General features: G+C 45.7%; 1 protein-coding gene across 1 annotated transcript in view; it reads right to left on the minus strand.

Moving 5' to 3' along the window:
- PTPRG (protein tyrosine phosphatase, receptor type G) overlaps positions 1-20,937 on the minus strand; it is a 654,131-nt gene that overhangs the window by 135,562 nt on the left and 497,632 nt on the right. Inside the window, 1 exon segment of the mRNA XM_023754062.1 lies at positions 3,108-3,174. Within this exon segment, the coding sequence (XP_023609830.1) occupies positions 3,108-3,174 (67 nt within the window).

Consider the following 20,937-nt stretch of genomic DNA (forward strand, 5'->3'; position numbering starts at 1 on the left):
GGGGACCCGGGCTGGGCCGCTCCCGCCCAACATACAACTCCTGCCCGCAGCCTTGCCCTGCGGTTCTCCGACAGCCTGGCCAGGACTTCCTCAGCCATCCTCCTGGCTCCTGACCCTCTCAGAGGTGCCAGACCTGCACCGCGGTCCCACACTCGCCCCACCTGCTCCTGCTGCCTCTTCTCTTCATCCTTTGCAGGAAGTCCCTCCCCACAAAAACCCTCCTGCAATTAAAACTCCATCACGGAGTCTGCTTCACAGAGAACCCGAGTGACCAAGTGCCAGGGATGACTGGCTGGAGTGGCCAGATTACTCATTCCCATCTGGGCTGAAGGAACAGAAGATTCCTCCCATTAATAAAACATTCACTTAATGAGACATCAATATTCCACGATATGACTCCCCGAGCTGAAGAAATCAAAGCTAATTCTGAACTACAACAAAAATCCATATTGACTTTTTCTTCTTTACACATCTCTGTCATCATTCCCAAGCCGGAGATTCTGTGAAGGGCACGATTACTCATGTCCCATCAAATAGGCAGAGCATTCAAATCCCTCACTGGGCCTGCAACTGAAAATGCTTCTAGTTTCCACAACAACAACATTCTTTTTTAGCCATTTGAAGCCCATTCTCCTTTGCAAGAATGACGGAAGCGATGAGGGTTGTCACCACGGAAGTCAGCAACAGCCTGAGAACCAAGGGCAGGATTCCTCTCCACTCCTTTCTCTTCCCAACTGAAGCAAACCCCGAGGGCCTCTGGTGTCTCCTCCCCTTCTTCCAGTCTTACGTGCTGATATTTTCTCTTATGTGTATGCTTACTTGACCCACTCATTTGGTTAATGTTTACTGAGCATCTACTATTTGCCGCACATGCACGGGTTCTCGCCGTCATGAAGCGTATGCTTTCGTAGGTAATATGTGAGTGGTGAGCAAACAAGGTAATTGCAGATACTTCTAAGCGCTTTGAGGAAAGAAACCTAGGATGATGTGACAGGGAGCGGGGAGAGGGTGGGTAATTTGCTAAGACGGTTAAGAACTTTCTGAGGAGGCAAGGTATGAACTGCGAACAGAAACAGTAAGAGGGCGACCCCCTTTCTGTGAGCTAAGGGGCTTCCAGAACCTTCCTGACAGAGGAAACAGAAACAGCCAGTGCACAGGCTGACAGGGGTGAACTGGGCAGGCTGGGTCCCGGGGAGGTAGCACTTCGCCTCCCTGCCAGGTCCCTGAGGGCTGGCCTGTGTGGGTCCCAGTCAACGGGCCAGCCCTGTGATGTCACAGAGTAGACGTGCTACACTCTTACTGAAAAAGTGAGTGCACGGCCTTTGCAGGTAATGGCTTCTTTGCAGGTCTCCTCTGGGTTGTCAATCCGAAGCTGGGGCAGAAGCTGCAGCCCAGACGCCTGCCACCCTCCTGTGCCCGGGAGAGTCTCCCTACACGTGACAGCGCCTTGGAGGCCATGGTGGGTAGGGAGGAAAGACGCCAGGATTGTGCCAGGACACAGCTGATGAACTGAAGGGTGACCATGCAGTGAGTGTGCTGAGATTTGGGGATCTGAGAGTTCAAGGGAGCCCACTGCTGTCGGTAACATAGGGGATCTCCTTCCGTTATCTCTGTGGAAGTGAGCACACCCGGGGCTACTCAGATGCCACAGCTGGTGGAGCGCGTCCTCTCTGGCTGAAGAACAGGTACCTGTTTTGAAGTTTCTAGAACTCTTTCCAGTGTGTTGGTTTAAAAAAAGGAAGACTCGTCTGGGAAAGGAAGACCTAATATTATCATTTACTATGTTTCTCAAACACCCAAACTCAGAATCTACACTATGGACCGGAATGTCAAGAAGGAGTCTGATCAATGGCGTGTGCCAGGGGACCTTTGGGGAAAGGAGCTCAGAATACACATCGTGTTGCCCACACACCAGCTTTCTCTGCACCGCCGAAGCTGCCCACACTCCACTCTGCGACCAACATCAAGCACAAATGTGCAGACAGAAGCAGTTTTGGCAACGGTGCCTTGTTCCCTAGGGGGCCTGTCATACGACCTACTTCGCAGCTCTGTGAGGTCTGCTTCAAAGACACAACAAACTGAAACTGAGAAGAAGCCGTAGACACTTCCTACAATGAACACCTCCATGGGGTCTTTTCTCTACTGTGATGAGGTTTACTCTTGTCACCTGCTGTGTGATACAGGAGCAGATCGATCCAAAATTTCACCTGCTGCAATCAAACACTGGCAGCTGGTTTTAATTTCCCTTAAAAAGGGGGAGGTGGGATAGTTAAATACTGCAGAGTTGGCTAATGTCTAAAGACAATCCTCCCAGCTGGTGCAAGACATTTTATCACAGCGTGGAGATAAGGGGGAGATTTATTATGATTACTAATGCTATTTCCGTCAATGTCTTTGAAATTCTACTTAGATTATTAAACCTTTGAAAATCATTACATTACATCCAGACTCCGCCCCTCGCTGCGACAAGGGTACTTTTGAAATTGGAGGATCCTGATGTCACAGGTCATGATGTATTACCGATAATAAAGTTGCAGGAAAATCTCTCCAATAAAAACCAGTTGGGAAAGACAGAACCCATTTATCTTACTTTCTCTCCCAGTTTTATGCCCCGGGATAAGACGTCTGCTGCACAGAACTACGGCCGGGCTCTCTCCCTTCGAGGAGCTGATGGTGCCTGCTCACATGCGGCAAAGTTTAATGACTTGTCACAGCTACTTAAAATTTTCCCTCTCAATCTGAGAGGCAAATCAAGAAATTTATAAATTAAAAGCTACTTGAAAGAAGACTGTTTTTTGAAGAGAGATGAGACAAGTGGCAGGTTCAAAGCATATGAATGGTAGGTACATCTCAGGGCATTTTGATTTATGACACAGGCATTCAGAGTGGTACCTGAAAAGAAATAAATTGCTTACTGTTAACCCAGATCCATTTGTAGGTAATAAATGGGCGTGCTCCTTACCCATCAAATAATGGCTCTAATGCCCTTCAACATCAGGGGATGAGGAATGAGTGTCACCCTCTGTCCTCTGCAAGATAACCCATTTCTGTAGGAAGATCTTAGCCCTTCACCTCCCAGCAAAAGGAAGTGAACGTGGCTTACTTACCATGATGTACGACGCCCTTCAGCCCATGGATAATAGGATCCAGCGCAGAATTGTCCCTTGGACTGACCTACATGTAAAGGAAACATGATTGGTTAAATCTATTCTGGCATCAGACACAACAGTCTCGGTTTAATCTTCTAAAGAGAAGGAGGGGGAAATAGATGTTATCTAGCAAGCTGCTTAGGTCTCACATATACCCTGGCTCTCGCCAAACATAGATTTATGGCATAATAAAATCAAGTGAGGAAGTCTAAATCAAAAGAAAGAAACTTCTCAGAATACACGAGAGCGGGGAAGAAATACCATAGTCCTAGCAAAATTTTAAAAAGCAACAGCAAGACTTTGTCCTCCTTCTTTGTTTTATTAAAAGTAGATAGACCCTGATCGGCTAAAGTCATTGAAAGTCGTCAGAGAGCAATCCATCACTGACTGAATATTTCAATGCCTTACTGTGATTGTGTTTATTTCTTTTCTTTTAAGAAAATGATCTGTTCCCTGCCAGCTTACTCTCCTTCTAAGAACCCTGGTCTCCTGTATCTTATCACATACTACAAAGGGCGTTTCTAAGGGTCCCTCAGAGCAGGCGAGGTGAGAGGAGAGGAGAGGACAGAAGAGTTCGAAGAGACAGTGTCTCCCCTCTTCATTTCCTTCTGGGGTTTTAAATCTCCCCATAAGTCAAGCCTCTTTGATCTTGACCCTCACCCACTCTTTCCCTTAACTTTCTGATACTACTCAGCATAAATTCTCATTCTTGCCCTTTCTAGAAGTTTAAAATTCCACCAGCGTATTATAATTTTGGTTTCTAGGTACTTTCTTTAAGACACATTGAATATTTACCAGTGAAATGAAATGACTGGAATTTGCTTCAAAATAATGCAGGACTGAACAGTAGGGGAAGTGAGCAGAATATAGATATAACAAGACTGGCCACTCATCAATCATTTATGACCTTGGGTGATGAGTATTGGATGGATCACGATACAATTTTCTCTACTTCTGTGTATGTTTAACTTCTCCCAAATAAAGAGTTTTTCAAAATCCATTATCTGTTGCCAGCATAGCTCCTGAATTTTTTTTTTCAGGGAAGGTATTTGCTTTTAATCCACTTGTAACATAATGAAGTTGAGATATTGATGAATCTTTCGATGTGCAGCAAGACCCAGTTTGATGTTTCCTAGTTATCCAGAGGAATCCGGGGCCATCTTAGGTTAAATTTTAAGGTAACTGAAAAATGTCTACTCTCATTCCCCACTTACAGTCTCCCTGCTGGGCTGCTGCTCCCAGTTTGCTCTTTGATAATAACCTGTACTTCACAAGTTTCTTTTTTTCTTCTGCTTCAGTGTCTCCAGCTTAGAGCCGTTGTTCTCAACTGGAGGCAATCTTACCTATCTCCCACTCCCCATCCCTATAGGGGACATTTGGCCATGTCCACAGACATTGTCGGTTGTCACAAGCAGCGGTGGAGGAGGAGGGGCTACTAGCATCAAGTGGGTAGAGGCAGGGCTGCTGCTAAACATCCCATAATGCTGAGAATGGGTCCCCCACCCCCAACTGTTCAAGATAACAGTGTGGAAGTTGGGGTGGAGGGACCGGGTTAGATGCTCTATAATTTAACAGTGATTATCTATTACTGTCTGGATCTTTGGGTGTCATTATGTATGGTGTTATGTTTATAGACTAATAAAATAACGTGGGATTTGGTCCTACATAGTAAATATCTCTCTGAAACTGGGCTTGATCACGTGACTTGTTTTGGCCAATGTGATGCTAGCAAACGTGATATAGGAAGAGGTTTCTATAGGACTTAAGTGAAGGGGTTTATACTCTCTTATTACTCTTTGAAATCCTGAGACTGCCAAGTGAACAATCCCAGGCTAGCCTACTGGAGGATGAGAGACCACATGGAGCAGACACAGGCAGACTCAGCCAAGGTTGTTCTAGACCCACCAGTCCATCCGAGACCACCCAGCCTCAGAAGAACTTCAGTTTGCAGAGACCAGTCAAGCTGACCCAAATGGGAATCATAGAGTAATTACATCATTATTGTTTTAATTATTTGGGATCATTTGTTACAGAGCAAAACTTAGCTGTTAGAGCTTCTATGTGTGTAGAGTAGAGGATAGGGGACAGGCTAAGATAGCAATAATTTTTGTAACCAATACCCTTTGCTTATGGTTTGTCCTCAAGGTTTCTCAGTGGAATTCAATGTCACAAGATACAGCATCTGCTGTCAACCTGATCAACTCATATGCTTCTCTAAAACTGAGTCACCCCCTCTCCAATGGGAACATTGCAGACAGGGGAATATTTTGTATTTATGGGGACCCTTAAGTGCATTTAGTTTTATATGATAATGTGAAAGCTCAAAAATAGTATTCCTAATCCTCCATGACTACACCCACCAATCACATCTGTAGCCCATGCAAGAGGGAAATAAGCAGACCATCAAATCCAAGTTCAATTTCTGGTCACTTCTGACTACAGTATCCCTGTGTCTGATTACTCAGGCCTGGTCTCATTCAAGCTCAGATTCAAAGCAAGCCCATAAATGGAATGCCTCCTGCAATGCCCATTCGCCTCCACTGCCTCCATTGCTAATTTATGTGGCTGGGGTTGAGAAAATGGGTGAGGAGAAAGGGAAAGGAAAATGGAGATTATTGTCCAGTCAAGGTAACTTAGTAATAATACTAAGCTCATTCTCTAGTTGATGTCTTGGTTGCAAAGCTCAGGGTGAGGATCCAAATAGCATGCTCATAAGTGGATTTGTTCCAGTCAGGCATGACCCTAACTGAGAGTAAATGTGTACAGCTCAGGGTATAGAGCTGAGTACAGATGCAACATTCAATAGGGGTAGACATGATTGGGAAACAACTTGACCCAAACACTCAAATTTGAATCATTGTCAACCAACAGCAATCTTACCCCTGGACTTCTCAGTGCACTTAGCTCTAGAAGTAGCACCTACTTGAGTTCAAATTAAAAAAAAAAATCCAAAGTTATGTTTTATTTGACATCCGCTCAATTTCCTATTATGCTACTCCTTTTCAAGCCACATGAGGAGTGCTCCTGGCTCTTGAAATTTGCTTCCTCCCACTTTAAGATCAAAGGAGTTATGCAGCAATACCGAGGAGGCAGCGATTGCACAAATGAGCTTCGGATGGACGAGGAGAAATGGACTCCCCTTTCCCGGCAGTCGGGTGCTCTCGCTGCAAAACTTACATTTGGGCGCAGCTTCCACGACACTTGTCATCTTCAAAAAGGATGGCACACAAATGCAACCTAGGGCTTGAGTTAAAGCCTTGAAGTGTGTTTAGACAGTGGTTCTCAACCTGTGGGTCGCGACCCCTTTGGCGGTCAAACGACCCTTTCACAGGGGTGGCCTAAGACCATCTTGCATATCAGATATTTACATTACGATTCATAACAGTAGCAACATTACAGTTATGAAGTAGCAACGAAAATAATTTTATGGTTGGATCACAACATGAGGAACTGTATTTAAAGGGCCAGAAGGTTGAGAACCACTGGTTTAGATAGAACCAAAATCCATAGACATCAGCCATACAGGAGACCACGACAGGCAGGTTTGGTAAAAGGTCAAATGTATATAAATGCTGATGAAATCCAAACTTCATAAAATTTTCTTTCCAAATAACAGCTCACCAGAAGCGTTCAACCAACTATCACATTAATAATCAAGTTATCAATAATCTCTGAAGATGTGTCTATAACCCAGGCTCTAGGTGGGCCTGTGTTTTATTCATTCTTGAAGAAAAATGAAAGGGAGGCCAAGAGCCCTCTCAGATTGCACGTGCCTGGGCTCAGATATGCACTGCCATTTACTTTTCCTGCCCACCGTGCCATTTGGCCCTTGACTGGGGTCCTAATAATCTTCAATCTATCAAGTCCTGGCCATCTGCTAAATAGGACGTCCAAGACAACCTACTCGCCTTGAATCCGACATCGCCAGCTGCTCCTATAGCCCTATAAACGTCACATCCAGCCAAGATCCTCTTGTGGGAGGAAGGATTTATGCCTGCTGCGGGTGATGGCTGCACCATTAGCCATGGCTGCAGAGGAAAGGGAAAACAGCGGGACCGGAGACTCCGCACGGCCTTCCAGGATCGCAGAGCCGACGATCTGTCTTCGCTGATGGTTAGCAGGTCACTGTGCTTTCAGAAGCTAAGTGTCTGATCAGGACAAGGGCCAGTACTTTTCCTCAGATTGGATTTCAGATCTGATTCTCCTCTCCTGCCCCTGCTCCTCCCTAGAGAGCCACGTGGCCAGGATGCTGCATCCTCTCCCCTTCTCACTGTAACACCTTGGCTACCATTCACCGGACTTGGGTTCAAGTTGCTGTCAAGAACTTCCTGGCACAAACCATTTACAACTTGGCTATGTTCACACCACTGCATTTCAGTCAGACCTTCCTTGAGACAGAGCACAGATGCCTTTGTTCATAAATTAAACACTTGTCAATCATTTAGGAAAGGTGCCTATGTGCAAGAAGGCAATAATAGCATCAAACCACCAACCACTGACCTATCCTGACAGCACTGTTCTTTTCCTGAATTTCCTTTTTTAAAATACTCATAAATATGATTTTCCTGATTGTCTCACTATTTCTGAAGCCTAAGTTTCTTTTTGTCCTTTTTGACACGCGACCACATTTTCTCTTCTCTCCTGTCGCTGCTGCAGTGGGATGACATAAAGCGGCATCAGTGGGGGTGGGGCACTAAGCATCCCGAACCGTCCAGAATAAACTCAGAGGAGAGCGAGGTGCGCCTGGCGTGGGGCGTGGCCCCGGGAAGCTGGGCCATCTCAGGAAATGAAGGAGGGAGGTCTCCCCATCAGCTAACGGCAAGCAACCGAGTGTGGTCTCCTGGCCAGGAGGCTTGGTCTAACTTCCACTCATCAATTTCCAGCAGGCACTTCCAGCCTGGTCCACAGATATATGCAAAACACGCCAGAGGCAGCTCACAGGAGATGGAGAGCCTGTCAGAGGCCGGGGTGCAGCGATCCTCATCCATCCCAGGCACTTGACACACACTCTCCGGGGCTGGTTTCCACCCACAGACGAGAAAACTCCAAATTCCTCGGCCACGGGGCGCGATTAATATGAAAAGCCAACACGATTATAACTGCTAATAGCATGTATCCTCCCCCCTTCCAATGGAGCTTGAGCACGGACATGCTTACTCACCATGAACTCATAGTATCAGTGGAAACCAGTCAATGCACAAGTTACTCATCTCCAGAGAATCGAGGTTCGTGGTCAGAGAAGGCCACAGAGGAAATGAATTTAATGCTCCTGGTCTACCTAAACCGACCATTCTCTATCCCTCTGCCCCCACATCTCTGGCCCACCAGCGCATTTATTATTTAATTCTCAGACTCAGCTGGGAAGAGCCTGTTGCTGAAAAAACACACACACAAAAACAAGCCGCGGGGTGACAGCGAGGCCCATCTGCCAGGACCAGGCTCACCTACTGTCAATACAGGCCATTCCCATGTTCATTCTCATGTTCACCAGGGCCACACTGTCCCGGGCCGGGTGCACAATGCTATTTCCCCTGGCTTTGTCCCAGCCCTCAATTTCAAAGCCAAAGCAGGAAGCGGGGTGGGCAGGCTGGGGCACCTGGCAAATGCAACTTTCACAGGGGCCCACGTGGTGATCTTCGTCCTCCTTCGTCTTTCTAAGGCATTGTGCTGAGGGCCAGGCAGGTAAGAGGGAAGCCTTGTCACAGCAGTTCAAGAGCGTCTCAGAGCCCACCTGCCCACCCCTGCCAGGCCACTCAAAGTGAAGAAGCAAAAAGGAAATTCTAACTTAGCACACGACAACCTAGAGTCTTAAGCCACAGTGCAAACCACTTCACACAGATATTGTCATGACCTTTGAATAATGATATAAAAAAGCACGCCATCTCGGGGAGCCTGGGGCAAGAGAAGCTTGCCTGAGTTTCTCTCGATCGGTGTGGCCATGTGGACAGCACTGGCTCACTCTCCTTAATAAGCCGGACATGCACTGAAAAGCCCAACAGTATCAAAGGTTTGGGGGGGAAAGCAGAGCTGCTTGGCCACACATCGCAAGTGACTTCAACCAAAACACATTAGACGTGAACTCTCACCCCTGCCTTTTCATTCCCCCCAAGCAAAAAGCTGCTCAGGCCACTCCGCTTACAAAAGACTGAGAATCAAAAAAGCACTGTGAGAAGACTGTTTTAAATCTCCACCATGTATGCAGCAAGAAAAATATCAAGAGACCGGGCATACAGGATCAAAGGGGTCGCTGGATTGATCCTTCTCTTGAAAAAAATTTTCTCTTAGCAGCAGGTAGGGTTATCACGTAGGATACAACTGAAGTTCAGTAACCAAGCATCCAGATGGCATTATGAGGGGTGGGAGGACTATGTGAATATCATGTAGGTATCATCCTATATAATAAAAGGCTAGTATGTAAATAGACTGAATTGGGGAACAACGGGAACAACCAATCGCTATGACATGCACTGACCACCAGGGGGTGTGCGCAGAACATGGCAGGCGTCGGCCGCGGCGGGATGGTGGAGCAGGTGAGCCGGGGCGGCAGACCAAGGCCGAATGCAGGTCACTGCCATCAGGGCGAGCCTCTGGTGCTCCAGCATGCCACTTGCACCTGCTCCTAGCGCCCAGCACCAGCCTTGATCGCTTGGTGCTGTCAGCTGGTGTGAGCGGCGGCTGCCAGACCCACTTGCCCCTCAGGGATTCTCTACCTCCCCCTGCTCCTGAGGGGAAATCAGGGTCAGCAGCCACCTCTCACACCCACTGCTGGCCCTGATCGCCCCTGAGGACTTCTCTACCTCCCCCTGCTCCTGAGGGGCGATAGGGGCAGCAGCTGCCGCTTGTATCCACCGATGGTACTGGCCCTGCCTCGCACCTGCTGCTGCGCTGGCCCCAATCACTCTGCACCTTCAGCGGGTGCAAGCAGGGCTGGCACCATCAGTGCGTGGGAGCGGTGGTGTCAGGAGCAGGGCTGCCAGCAGACAGGGGACCGGGGGCCGTGGCAGGAGAGGCTGGGCAGGAGCGCAGAGGATGGGCTGAGGCCCACCCTTGTGCCTGCCACAGCCTCACCACCCACAGTTCCTTTCAAGGTGCACAAATTCGTGCACTGGGCCCCTAGTCCTATATAATAAAAGGCTAACATGCAAATTATCCCCTTGGGAGTTCGACTGACCGGGAGTTCGACCACCCGCTATGATGTGTGCTGACCACCAGGGGGCCACATGGAATGAAAGAAGGCCTCGGCTAGCAGCTGGCAGCCGGGGGAAGGAAGGCCTCGATTGGCCCTGATCACCAGCGAGGCCTATAGACCCTACCTGTGCATAAATTTCAGGCACCGGGCCTCTAGTATATAAAATATTAAAACAACCTTGCTTTTTCAGACAGTTGTATAAAGAGGTGACAGGGAGAAAATGGTATGGTGTCCTTAGTTCAAATCACATGAACCTAGCTCTTAACACCCACTCACAACCGATATTCACAGGGGGCCCACTGCATGCTGTGGCGGGCTGACTAAAAAAGACTCCCAGGATCCCTTGCTTCAGGTATTCAAGCACCAAGTAAGCTCCTCCCCTGGAAGGTGGGCTGATCGAATAGTTAACTTTTAGCCAGTAGAACGTGGCAAAGGCAGAGGGAAATCACTTCGGTGATTAGATTACAGGAGAGTCTAATCTCCATCTCACTGTCTACTCGGCTTACACACCATGGTGAAGCAAACGGCCACGCTAGAAAAGCCCATCTGGGAACTGAAGGGAAACTGAGGTCCCTGAGAGCTGAATTCTGCCAACAACCCGAGTGAGCATGGAAGTGGACCCTTCCCCATCTGACTTTCAGATGAGACCCCACCCGGCTGACACCTGGCCTGCAGCCTGGTGAGAAACCAGGAGGCGGAGGGCCCACAGAAAGTGCGGGATGGTAAATGTGTGCTGTTTTAGCTGCTAAGCCTGCAGAAATGTGCTGCACAGCAATAGATATCCACGTGCCAAGAACTGGGCACCAGGATATGACACCGAACAGATCAGTGCTCCTCCTTCAGAGCTGAAAGTGCAGCTTTACCTCCCACAGAGGGATGAGGGCTGTGGCTCCCACGAAGAGTCCACGCCCCACCATTTTCCTTACTCTGGTGGATCAGCTATTAAAAGTCTATTCCAATCCTTGCGAATGAACGCTTACCCCTCACAAACCTGAGCTGCTATGTTAATTCACAGATTCTAGAGTTTGAAGGGAAATGATATGTTCAGAATCCAAGTTCCAACCGGGAACACATGGCAAAAATAATGAGCAAACCCCAAATGATGCAAACAGACATCGATAATTCAGGGACAAAGAGCTTTAGTAGCTTTTGTGTTTAAACAAACATAAAAAGACGATAAATTACAGCATCAAACCTTCTTAATGAAAGATGTCCCTGGGCAAGGTGTATAGCAAAATGCACTGGCGTGAGCAGCTGTGGTTTCTAATTCATAGCAGCCAAGCTGAGTGCCAACTAATTACACACCCCGATGCCTTTTGGGAGGGGCTCTCTGCTCTGTGCTCGCTGGAGCACCGCATGACCACTACCGCACCATCGCCTCTGAAGATTGATTACTATGTATCAATCCGCTCTCCCAGGCAACACCTCACAGGGCTTCCTCTATCCTAAACCACGCTCACGTGAGCACTCTGGTGCCTGATCCTATTACTATAAGGGGGGGCTTCAGGTCCCTGTCACTGTCCTTCTGAAGTCAACCCGTTACCTCACCGAAACATTCCACTTCATCCACTGACAAAGCAATGAGCAATGTTTTCTCTTGACAGCCTGAAAGCCATCCCAGCAGCTGATTTAAGAGCCTTTGGAAAGCAAGGTCTGGGGGGAGGGTGTGGGGGACACAAAAAGCTTATAAGTGGACAAATGTCTTCAAATCCACGAATTAGGGAAATTCCTTGCAAGTAAGTGACGGTCTAAACAAATGCCGGGCCACCTCCAGGAGGATACAGATTAATGCTAACTGAACGGCTCGGCTTTGCATTTAAAATGCACCTGAGTTCAACAGAGGATAAAATTAAATTGCAAGGAAGAAAGACAAAATCTTTCCCAGCAGGCGCTGATTGATAGAATGTGCCACTTGTAGCGGAACAAAATGGAAAGCCAGAAAGTTTGTTCCCAGCCATCACTGCCTCACTGGGCCAACTTTCTCTCCTTTGAGAAAATAGTATGATTTCTTCATAGAACATGTAGTCTACTAACGTGTGCTCAGCATCTTTCAATTCCTGTAGCAGCTCGGTTGGAAGAAAATGGCCCCCACGCGGGAGGTGTAGGTAACACTTAGGCAGGCAGAAGCTTATCTTATGAAAGCTGCCTGCGATGGCAATCGGGAGTAAGTCACTCCTTCGAAAACGAGCTCTTGGAGTTCAGTGTGATGAGCTCATTTTGAACAGCCACTTGGGTAGGTCAGACCAGTGTGGTGGGGAAGTGCAGAGTTCCTGAAACCAGGCCGGTAAACCCAGGTTCACATCTTGCTCTTCCCCGGAACAGCTGTGTAGTCACGGGGATGTACCCTGACCAGGAATCCAATCAGCAACTCTTCGGTGTGCAGGACGACGCCCCAAACAATGAGCCACACCGGCCAGGGCCTCAAAAATTATTTTAAGTTTCTGCCTGTGTATGACCTTCTCAAGATTGCCAGGTAACTGCTCACATGTAAGTTGGCTTCGTTAAGCATCAACTCTAAGATGCAGGTCCTTAAATTAAAAGGACCCTCTTATAGACACTGAGGCCCTGGATGAAATGAGCTGTTTACTTATTATGTTCATTTTTAATTCAAGAATACCATAACACAGTAAAGTGCACACATCTTACGTGTACAGCTGCATGAATTTGCTCAGATGCAACCTCAGTCCAGATGGAAAACATGGGCAGTACCCCAGAAGCCTCCGGTATGCCCCGCCCCCAGCTGATATCTCCATATAAATAACAAGGGAACCCTACACCAGTCTTGTTTTATCTGCTTTCACTTAACCACTGCATCTCTGAGAGTCACCCATGTTCCAGGTAGCAGTGGTTTGTTCTTTTTTTATTGCTGTAAATAATCTCACCATATGAAAATACCATGATTTATTTATCCGTCCATTTGTTGTTTTATTGAGAAATTATTTCTCTTCCTGCCATATAAACTATCACCAACGTGATGCAGTTATGGAAAGTCCTCAGACAATAAAGCACATCAGAAAGGGTGTCACGTTTCAGGAATGCAGGAAGTACTGAAATGACCCTGAAGCTGAACTTTATTCAAATGGTACCAAAAAAGGCATGACCAATACCATGATAGACTCTCATTCTGTCCCATGACCAAAGGAATCAGCAGAGCATTATGGTCAAGTGCAAGGACTTTAAGAGTCCAGCAAACCTTCAGGTTTGAGTTCTATCTACCTGCCTGACTTTGGGCAAGTCACTTAACCTCCTTGAGTTTTAATTGCTTCAACTCTGAAATAAAGATAGCATCAATCACCTCTTATCACAGTCATGAAAACTGATACAATGACTCACACATTGAATAACACCCCAACACACTAGTTATTACTGTATTATAACTGCGATATATACAATATAATATGCTCAGAAAATTGCTTTCAATACATGCAAACCATGATTGGCTAGTTAAAAACATCACAGTAAGCTTATATGTGAACAATTCCCTTATTTACATTCCCTCCCACTATTAGAAAATACCTTGGGTCACTCAATACTGTGCCTGGTCCAGTAACACTCTATAACAGCGGTTCTCAACCTGTGGGTCGCGACCCCTTTGGCGGTAGAACGACCCTTTCACAGGGGTCGCCTAAGACCATCCTGCATATCAGATATTTACATGACGATTCATAACAGTAGCAACATTACAGTTATGAAGTAGCAACGAAAATAATTTATGGTTGGATCACAACATGAGGAACTGTATTTAAAGGGCCAGAAGGTTGAGAACCACTGCTCTATAATCTAAGGTGGTTTCTTAGATAATAAATTAGTATCACTGACTTCAAGCACATATGTAAGTGATATGCTAATTCTCTCCTTTGGGCTTACCTGTCAGTGAAGCCCAAATTGAGTTTCAGTCTTTCCTCCACTATCAACGACTTTTCACAGAGCAATGACCCACCTGCTTATATCCCCAAACCCCTGAAAATCTGTTGATATTACTCAAAACTAGAGAACAAAGTTTTAGTTGGGAATCTGTGCCCAAATGACTCTTTTTAGTCTCCTGAGGGAAAGGAAAAAGTCTTGTTTGTGACTTCCAGTCATTTGCAAGTGTGCAGGAGATACACCAGCAGGAGGTTTATCTATGAACTTTAGATACTCTGTATACCACCTCCCTGAAACCAGAGGGAGATTCAAATCCTCCCTGGTTGGAGGTCAGGCCACTGGGACACAGAATAATGAGAAGGTAGGACGATAAAAGAAGAGACATATGTGATGATGGCCTGAAACTCTACCGGCTCGGAAAATGCTGTGTATAACTGAAGCATTCGGTTGAGTGCCATTTTAGCAAGGATATATCCACTACTACCTGCCCAAGAGTATAAATGGCCATTCACTTTCTGTTTAAAAAATAGTTAGCTTTTACATTAACTCAGTATCTTTAGAGTTCAACATTTCCTTTTTGTTTCCTACTGACTTTCTTATATAACGAACAGCTGAAGTGCATGGAATCATTCGGCTGCAGCAGATAGGAGACTCAAGAATAGCACAAAACCTCGTGAGTTAAAATAGTGACTCCAAATCAAGCTGCCCGTGCTGATGAGACACTTGTCAACCGGGTACAGGCATACTTGGCTAGAGTAGTATTCTTCTGGGACAGCCTATCTAAATTAATACTGGGCATGCTCATTGACCTGGGAAATTTACTTAAAAGAATTTATGTGGAGAAAAACCTTGGGTAAATGAAAAAGGGCACAAACATGTGAATACAACGCTTTGGTGTTATTCATTACCGGAAAAGATTAGAAAGAACAACAACAAAACAACAACAACAACAAAACACCCCATTAATAGCTAAGAAGTTAAATAAATTATGGTATCATCTGTTCAAGGTAACACTATAAAATGGTTAAAAGGGATAAGGAAAAGCTCTATCTACCAACAGCAAGACATGACTAGGACACATTATTAGGGTCAAAACCACTTCACAGTAGTTTCATCCTATTTAGGTGATGCAATTAATGAAAGATTTTTAAAACGTATGAGAGCAGATAGAACATACATCGCTCGTTCCCTCCGGAGGTTGGGATCAAGGCATCTTACTTTTCCCTTCTTCTTAATGGACCCCCATGCTGCTTGAAATTTGTACAATGTAATTATGTTTAGAACCAGAAAAAAATTAATTGCATTTTGCAAAACCATTGTATTCAAATGCTGATAGACCTGTATATATAAGTTTTGATAATACTTATGTACACATCAGTTACAGTCTCTTCCAATTCGCAGCAGGCCCTGGGCAAACCTAGTTCAAACTGATTTCTGTTATTGCCTCTGCACGCCCAGGCAAGATGCGCAGGGGACCGTCCCAAATGGTGACCACTATCTAATCTTCTTCCAAATAAGAACAGTTAGTATCAGAGTACCCACTGGGGGGTTATAATGTGCCACATGCTACACCAAGTGCTTTACATTCACTCTTTCATTTTGCTTGCAACAACCCTATGAGGTAAGATCAAGTAATTATTCTCATAGCACAGATCTGGTAACAAGGTTTTGTGAGAACAAGTAAATTGCCAAAAGTCACAGCTAGAAAGTGGCAGTGTAGGTTTCAAACCCAAGGTCATGGACTTTCTGGTACAACCTAAGCCAACAGTCACCAACGGGTGGTCCACAGACCACTGGTGGTCCGTGAGGTCTGAAAGGTTGGCGACCGCTGACCTAAGTCGTTGCCCACATCATAATGGTGACACCCAGGTGCACTGTTCCCCTCCCAGGCCTCATGAGACCAGGTATCCAATCCTTCTCATTCTTAAGGATGGCGGGAGCCACCAAAAATGCTTTTAAAAGCCATCCAGGTCCCCCCCCCCTCTCTCACACACACACACACACACACACACACACACACACACACACGTGAAGGCTTTATAGACAGATATGCACAAACAACAGGTGTCCTAATTATTGTAGGGGGAACACTATTTCGGTGGAACAATAGATATTTAGGGGGAAACAGTAACCAGGGTGAACAATATTTCAGGAAAGCCATGGTGAAAAATGACAGGTTCCCTCAAAATTCACCGTGGGAACTGGTCTGAAGGATTCAGAGTATCACCTTCAGCAACATTCAGAATTCCAAAAGGAGAGGGCATTGTCTGTCAGTGGGATTTAATGTCCCTACAAGGCAAGGCACCCAATTCCACTGGAGGACCTCTCTAGAACAATCTGGAAGGATAAATCCTTCAATATTATTCTGCATATACCTGTATGAAGGGACCAGGCTCTCACTCCGTGAATGTCGCCTGTGTAAAGCTTCCAAAACTACAACCTCCTCACAGGGAGCCTTACACTCTCCGAACCAATGACATTCCACAAAGCACCCCGCTCCATCGCACTGCTGGCCCCCAGCAATTCATCAGGTAAAAGACTTCGTCTCCTCAAGCCCAAAGTGTGCATATTCAGACACATTCCAAAGATTGTGCATAAACTATTTTCACTGATTACAGAAGACCTACCAATTTGCAGCCCCTGAAATTCCCACCAGCAAGCACTGTGTACGTACAGAAAATGGGAAACAATTGAGAAGATAAATGAATGCCCACGCAGTTAGAAGTGTGGCCGGATTGCACAGAACAGAAAGCTGTGTTCTGCAACATCACTTACAGTCTAGAAATAGGAAGCTATACAAATGCTAATGGGCTGTGCAAACGCTATGCACTGTTGGTCCACTTTGCACACACCCAGGTCCTATCTCCCCGACACCCTTGCGAGGAGGGCCGAAGCATCATTCCATTTTTAGCACCCACTCCAGGGCCCAGCCCGCTGACGGTGCCGAATAAATCTCTGCTGAGTGGATAAATGCCTTCATATGATGGAGGCATAAAGGAGTGTGTACTCATTCTGCTCTCGCTGCAGTAACGCTGGGGGGAATATTCAGCACCTGATTCTGGAATGTCAGATGCAATCCACACTGAAATAAAATCAGTCACTGAGCACGCCGAAGGAACGGTGTGTTGGCCACGAGTTGGCAGTTCAGTGGCAAGTAATGCTTTTTGCAAGTGGCTCTTTCCTTGTCCCTTCTCTTTCAGCCAGGGTCCAGTCAGGAGACAGAAATCACATCAGCAATTTGAATGGTAAGAATTGTGAGCAAGTAAAAGGTGGTCCGCTAACACAACGGGGAATAAAGAGGGTGTAAGGGGAATAGGGAAAGCGAAGGCCACTACCTCAGGAACAGAGAGGGAGTGAGCAAGAAGGAAAATAAGAACTCAGAAGAGGACCCTCCCCACGAGGTTGGCATTCAGACCTCTTTAGGGAGGGCATGGGTATTACGGGACATGCAATCCAGGCCAAGGAACCTGCCAGAGGGTATGGGCTGACAATGATCCAGGGGAGTGGCCTGGCCTGGCCACACTGGAAGACGGGTGTGTTGGGCGGTGGAGAGATTTACACATAAAATGCTGAGAATGTAGGTAGCAGCCTACCTAGTGGTGAAGACAGCTGCTGGCGTATGCGGCTGTCGCTGTCGTGAGCGTTGCCATTGGGCCTCCCTACTGCTGATCAGCTGCCTGCCGTGCCACGTGCCACAGACGCAGAAGAACCCTCACCCTGGCAGTGCCCTCCATTGACAGAGCTTGCCAGCTACCAAAGGAGACGTGTTTACAGGGCTCAGATCAAATATCACAACAATGGGCAAAGAAAGGTAGACCTGAAACTGAGAGGCAATAAATGGCTACATGGCACCCTTCCCATTAGAGCTTGAGTGAGAAGGTGGGGCTTGCCACTGATTTATCATCAAAGATGCCAAAAATTCTGTAAGGCACCGATTCAAGGTGCTTTCTCTGTAACAGGAGAAGTAAGAAACAGTAAGCGCTTAGTCCAATGCCTGATACGAGCAGGTGCTCAGTAAGTGTATAGTCAACAAATGAGTAAATGTTCTTAGTGTCTTGCCTTTGACCATGACTCTGGTTAGTCGGCCAGATTCTGGAGGGAACGTCAGGACTCCGATCCAAGAAATTGTATTTTGCACACTTTCTTTGTTATAAGAGCAGTTAAGAAAATGTTCATATGTAACATATTTCTCAAAACTCAATACACATGGAAAAAATCTCTAGAGAGGTCTTGATCCATTTTATAAAATGGCACGTATAGCCAAAATAAACATTTCTTCAAGTTAATATAGGTTATCGCTTGGAACTTAGATACATTTTAGTGCAATGTTAAAAAGCAGTCTTTATCACCATATGTGCTGCAGCAGTATTTCATACACAGGCCTTTATGGTATAAGCATGTCAGTACACCTTCAGTGGCCCAGAAACCTCCTTTTTATGAAAACAAGGGGACACAAAAATCTCCACTGAAGTTTGGAAGTGAGTAATCATTTTACAGAAAGAAGTATGCTTCCTTGTAGAAATGCTCTACCACACAAATCGTTGGAACAGCAGACTCCCATGATGCACCTAAGAATCTAATTCTATTGACAAAATTTTTATTGAGACATAATCCAGCCCAGGCATGTCCACTGTGAAAGGTGAGATATAAGCAACCAGTGCCTGGAATTTCTATTTCCACTACTAGCTGTTTCACATTTCTCGTATCCTCAAAATTAATTGGAACACCTTTCATTTATAGGTAAGAGAGATCCTGGTTTAATACTGTATAGGAAATTAAGTACTAAATGCTGAGAGTAGCATGACACCAAGGTTTCTAGTGAAGATAATCAAGAATAGAGACAGCTAACAGTTCTCTTTTCAGCAACATTCTAATATTAATATCGATTATTAAATTCTTCTCACAAAACCACACATGGACCCTTAGAAAAGAGACTGGGCACAAGTTGTACACCCGCCTAAAATTCAGTGCTACAAACAGATCAAATTAAAAAGATCTTTTCCTTATGAAACTTCCACATCCCAGAACCATGCGACTTGAAACCTCAGTACCTGTCTAAGTGCACAGCCGTTTTACTAAAGACACTGCAGGGGACCAGGCAAAGTCAGAACTATGACCGGAAGGGAATCACACTGACACCCCAAGCGAGACCACACTCACTCAGTCCTAGACACCTCAAAGAGTCTCCCCAGCCTGGTCTCCCACAGTGGGGCTGTCAGTGCTTCTTTGTCTAGTGTGTGGTATCTGCTGAAATGGTCCACAAACCTGCTACCTAACCCCGATGCTAGAGTCCACCTAACATTTCAGCAGAATCACCCACATGAACCAGTGGCTCGTCCCTGCCCCTCTTTAGATTCCATTTCTGTGCCCATGATGACAAAACCAGAGGTGGTAGAAAATCTGCCCATATCACCTCCTTTTCAGTTTTTAAATAGAGAATGTGATTTTACCTGGGTAAAAATATATACATATGTATAAGGAATATAATTCAGCTCAATTGATTGGAAAAATCTGGGAATTCTATTTTAGATACATGATGACAAAGATCAGTTACTGTGACACAGCCTTGATGTCTATAAGAAAAGTAGCAATAATCCCTAGATTTGTGACTATTACTTCAGAAAGTAATTGTACCAGAAATTCTAACATTGAAGCAGAAATTGTACGTGTCATGTTCACTGCTATATAATAAGCAGATAGTGTAGTGTTCATGGGATGTTTATTAAGTGAATGAATTAATAAAGCTCAGAAGAGACCCAGTTCCAAGTTCATGTGCGAATGATGGACAACTTGCTACTAGGTAATTGATTAGTTCCATGTTATCTCTAAAAGTCATAATATATGTAACTGTAGACCCTCTACTGCCAAAACTGAAAATACTGAATCCACCCAAATTAAGTCGCTACCAGGTGCTCCCTTAAGCTAGTTTCTTATCCACCTGGACATAACTCCACCAGTCCCTTCTCCAGATGGTCTTCCCAGAACTTTCTGGTCTTACATGCCTCTCTAGGCAAGTGAACTCACACATTTCCAAAGGGAAGTCAACATCAAAATGAGGCTTTCTATGCTGAGTCTGTACCTGGAACTCTTCCCTCTCCCATTGGCAGTGCAGTTTTATAGCTGTTGGTTTTAGGTGTCCATATTAGAAATTCATTTGCAGTATGAGAGTTAATGCTAATCCTGAATTTCCTCAAGTTTTATTTGCTGAAAACTAAAGTCATGTCAAAGCCTAATAAAACTATGACAGTAATTAACCCAAATCACACACCAGAACATTAACATAGCTCTTCGGCCAATGCTAATACAGATGCCCCAGAAATACAATGAATTTCCCCACCGACAATGACTAAGGCATGCTATTTGTCTTAATGAAACTCTAGCCATAAATTTCAGTGGACAACTGTTTCAGCTCTTCAATTCCACTACAATAATAACATTCCCACATTTATCAAGAAAAAATACAGATACTCCTAACTCCAAAATGACCATGCTTCTTTAACTGAGGTGTTTCCCCCTAAACTATAGTTAAAAGAATCAGCCTACCTAATAAAGAGGGGATATGCAAATTGACCATCACTCCAACACACAAGATGGCCTCCCCCATGTGGTCAAAGATGGTCACCACAAGATGGCTGGCAGGAGAGGGCAGTTGTGGGCGATCAGGCCAGCAGGGAAGGGCACTTAGGGGTGACTGGGCCAGCAGGGAGGACAGTTGGGAGGGACCAGGCCTGCAGG

This window comes from Myotis lucifugus, unplaced genomic scaffold (genome assembly GCF_000147115.1).
Source record: "Myotis lucifugus unplaced genomic scaffold, Myoluc2.0 scaffold_55, whole genome shotgun sequence".
In the NCBI taxonomy this organism is placed as follows: Eukaryota; Metazoa; Chordata; class Mammalia; order Chiroptera; family Vespertilionidae; genus Myotis; species Myotis lucifugus.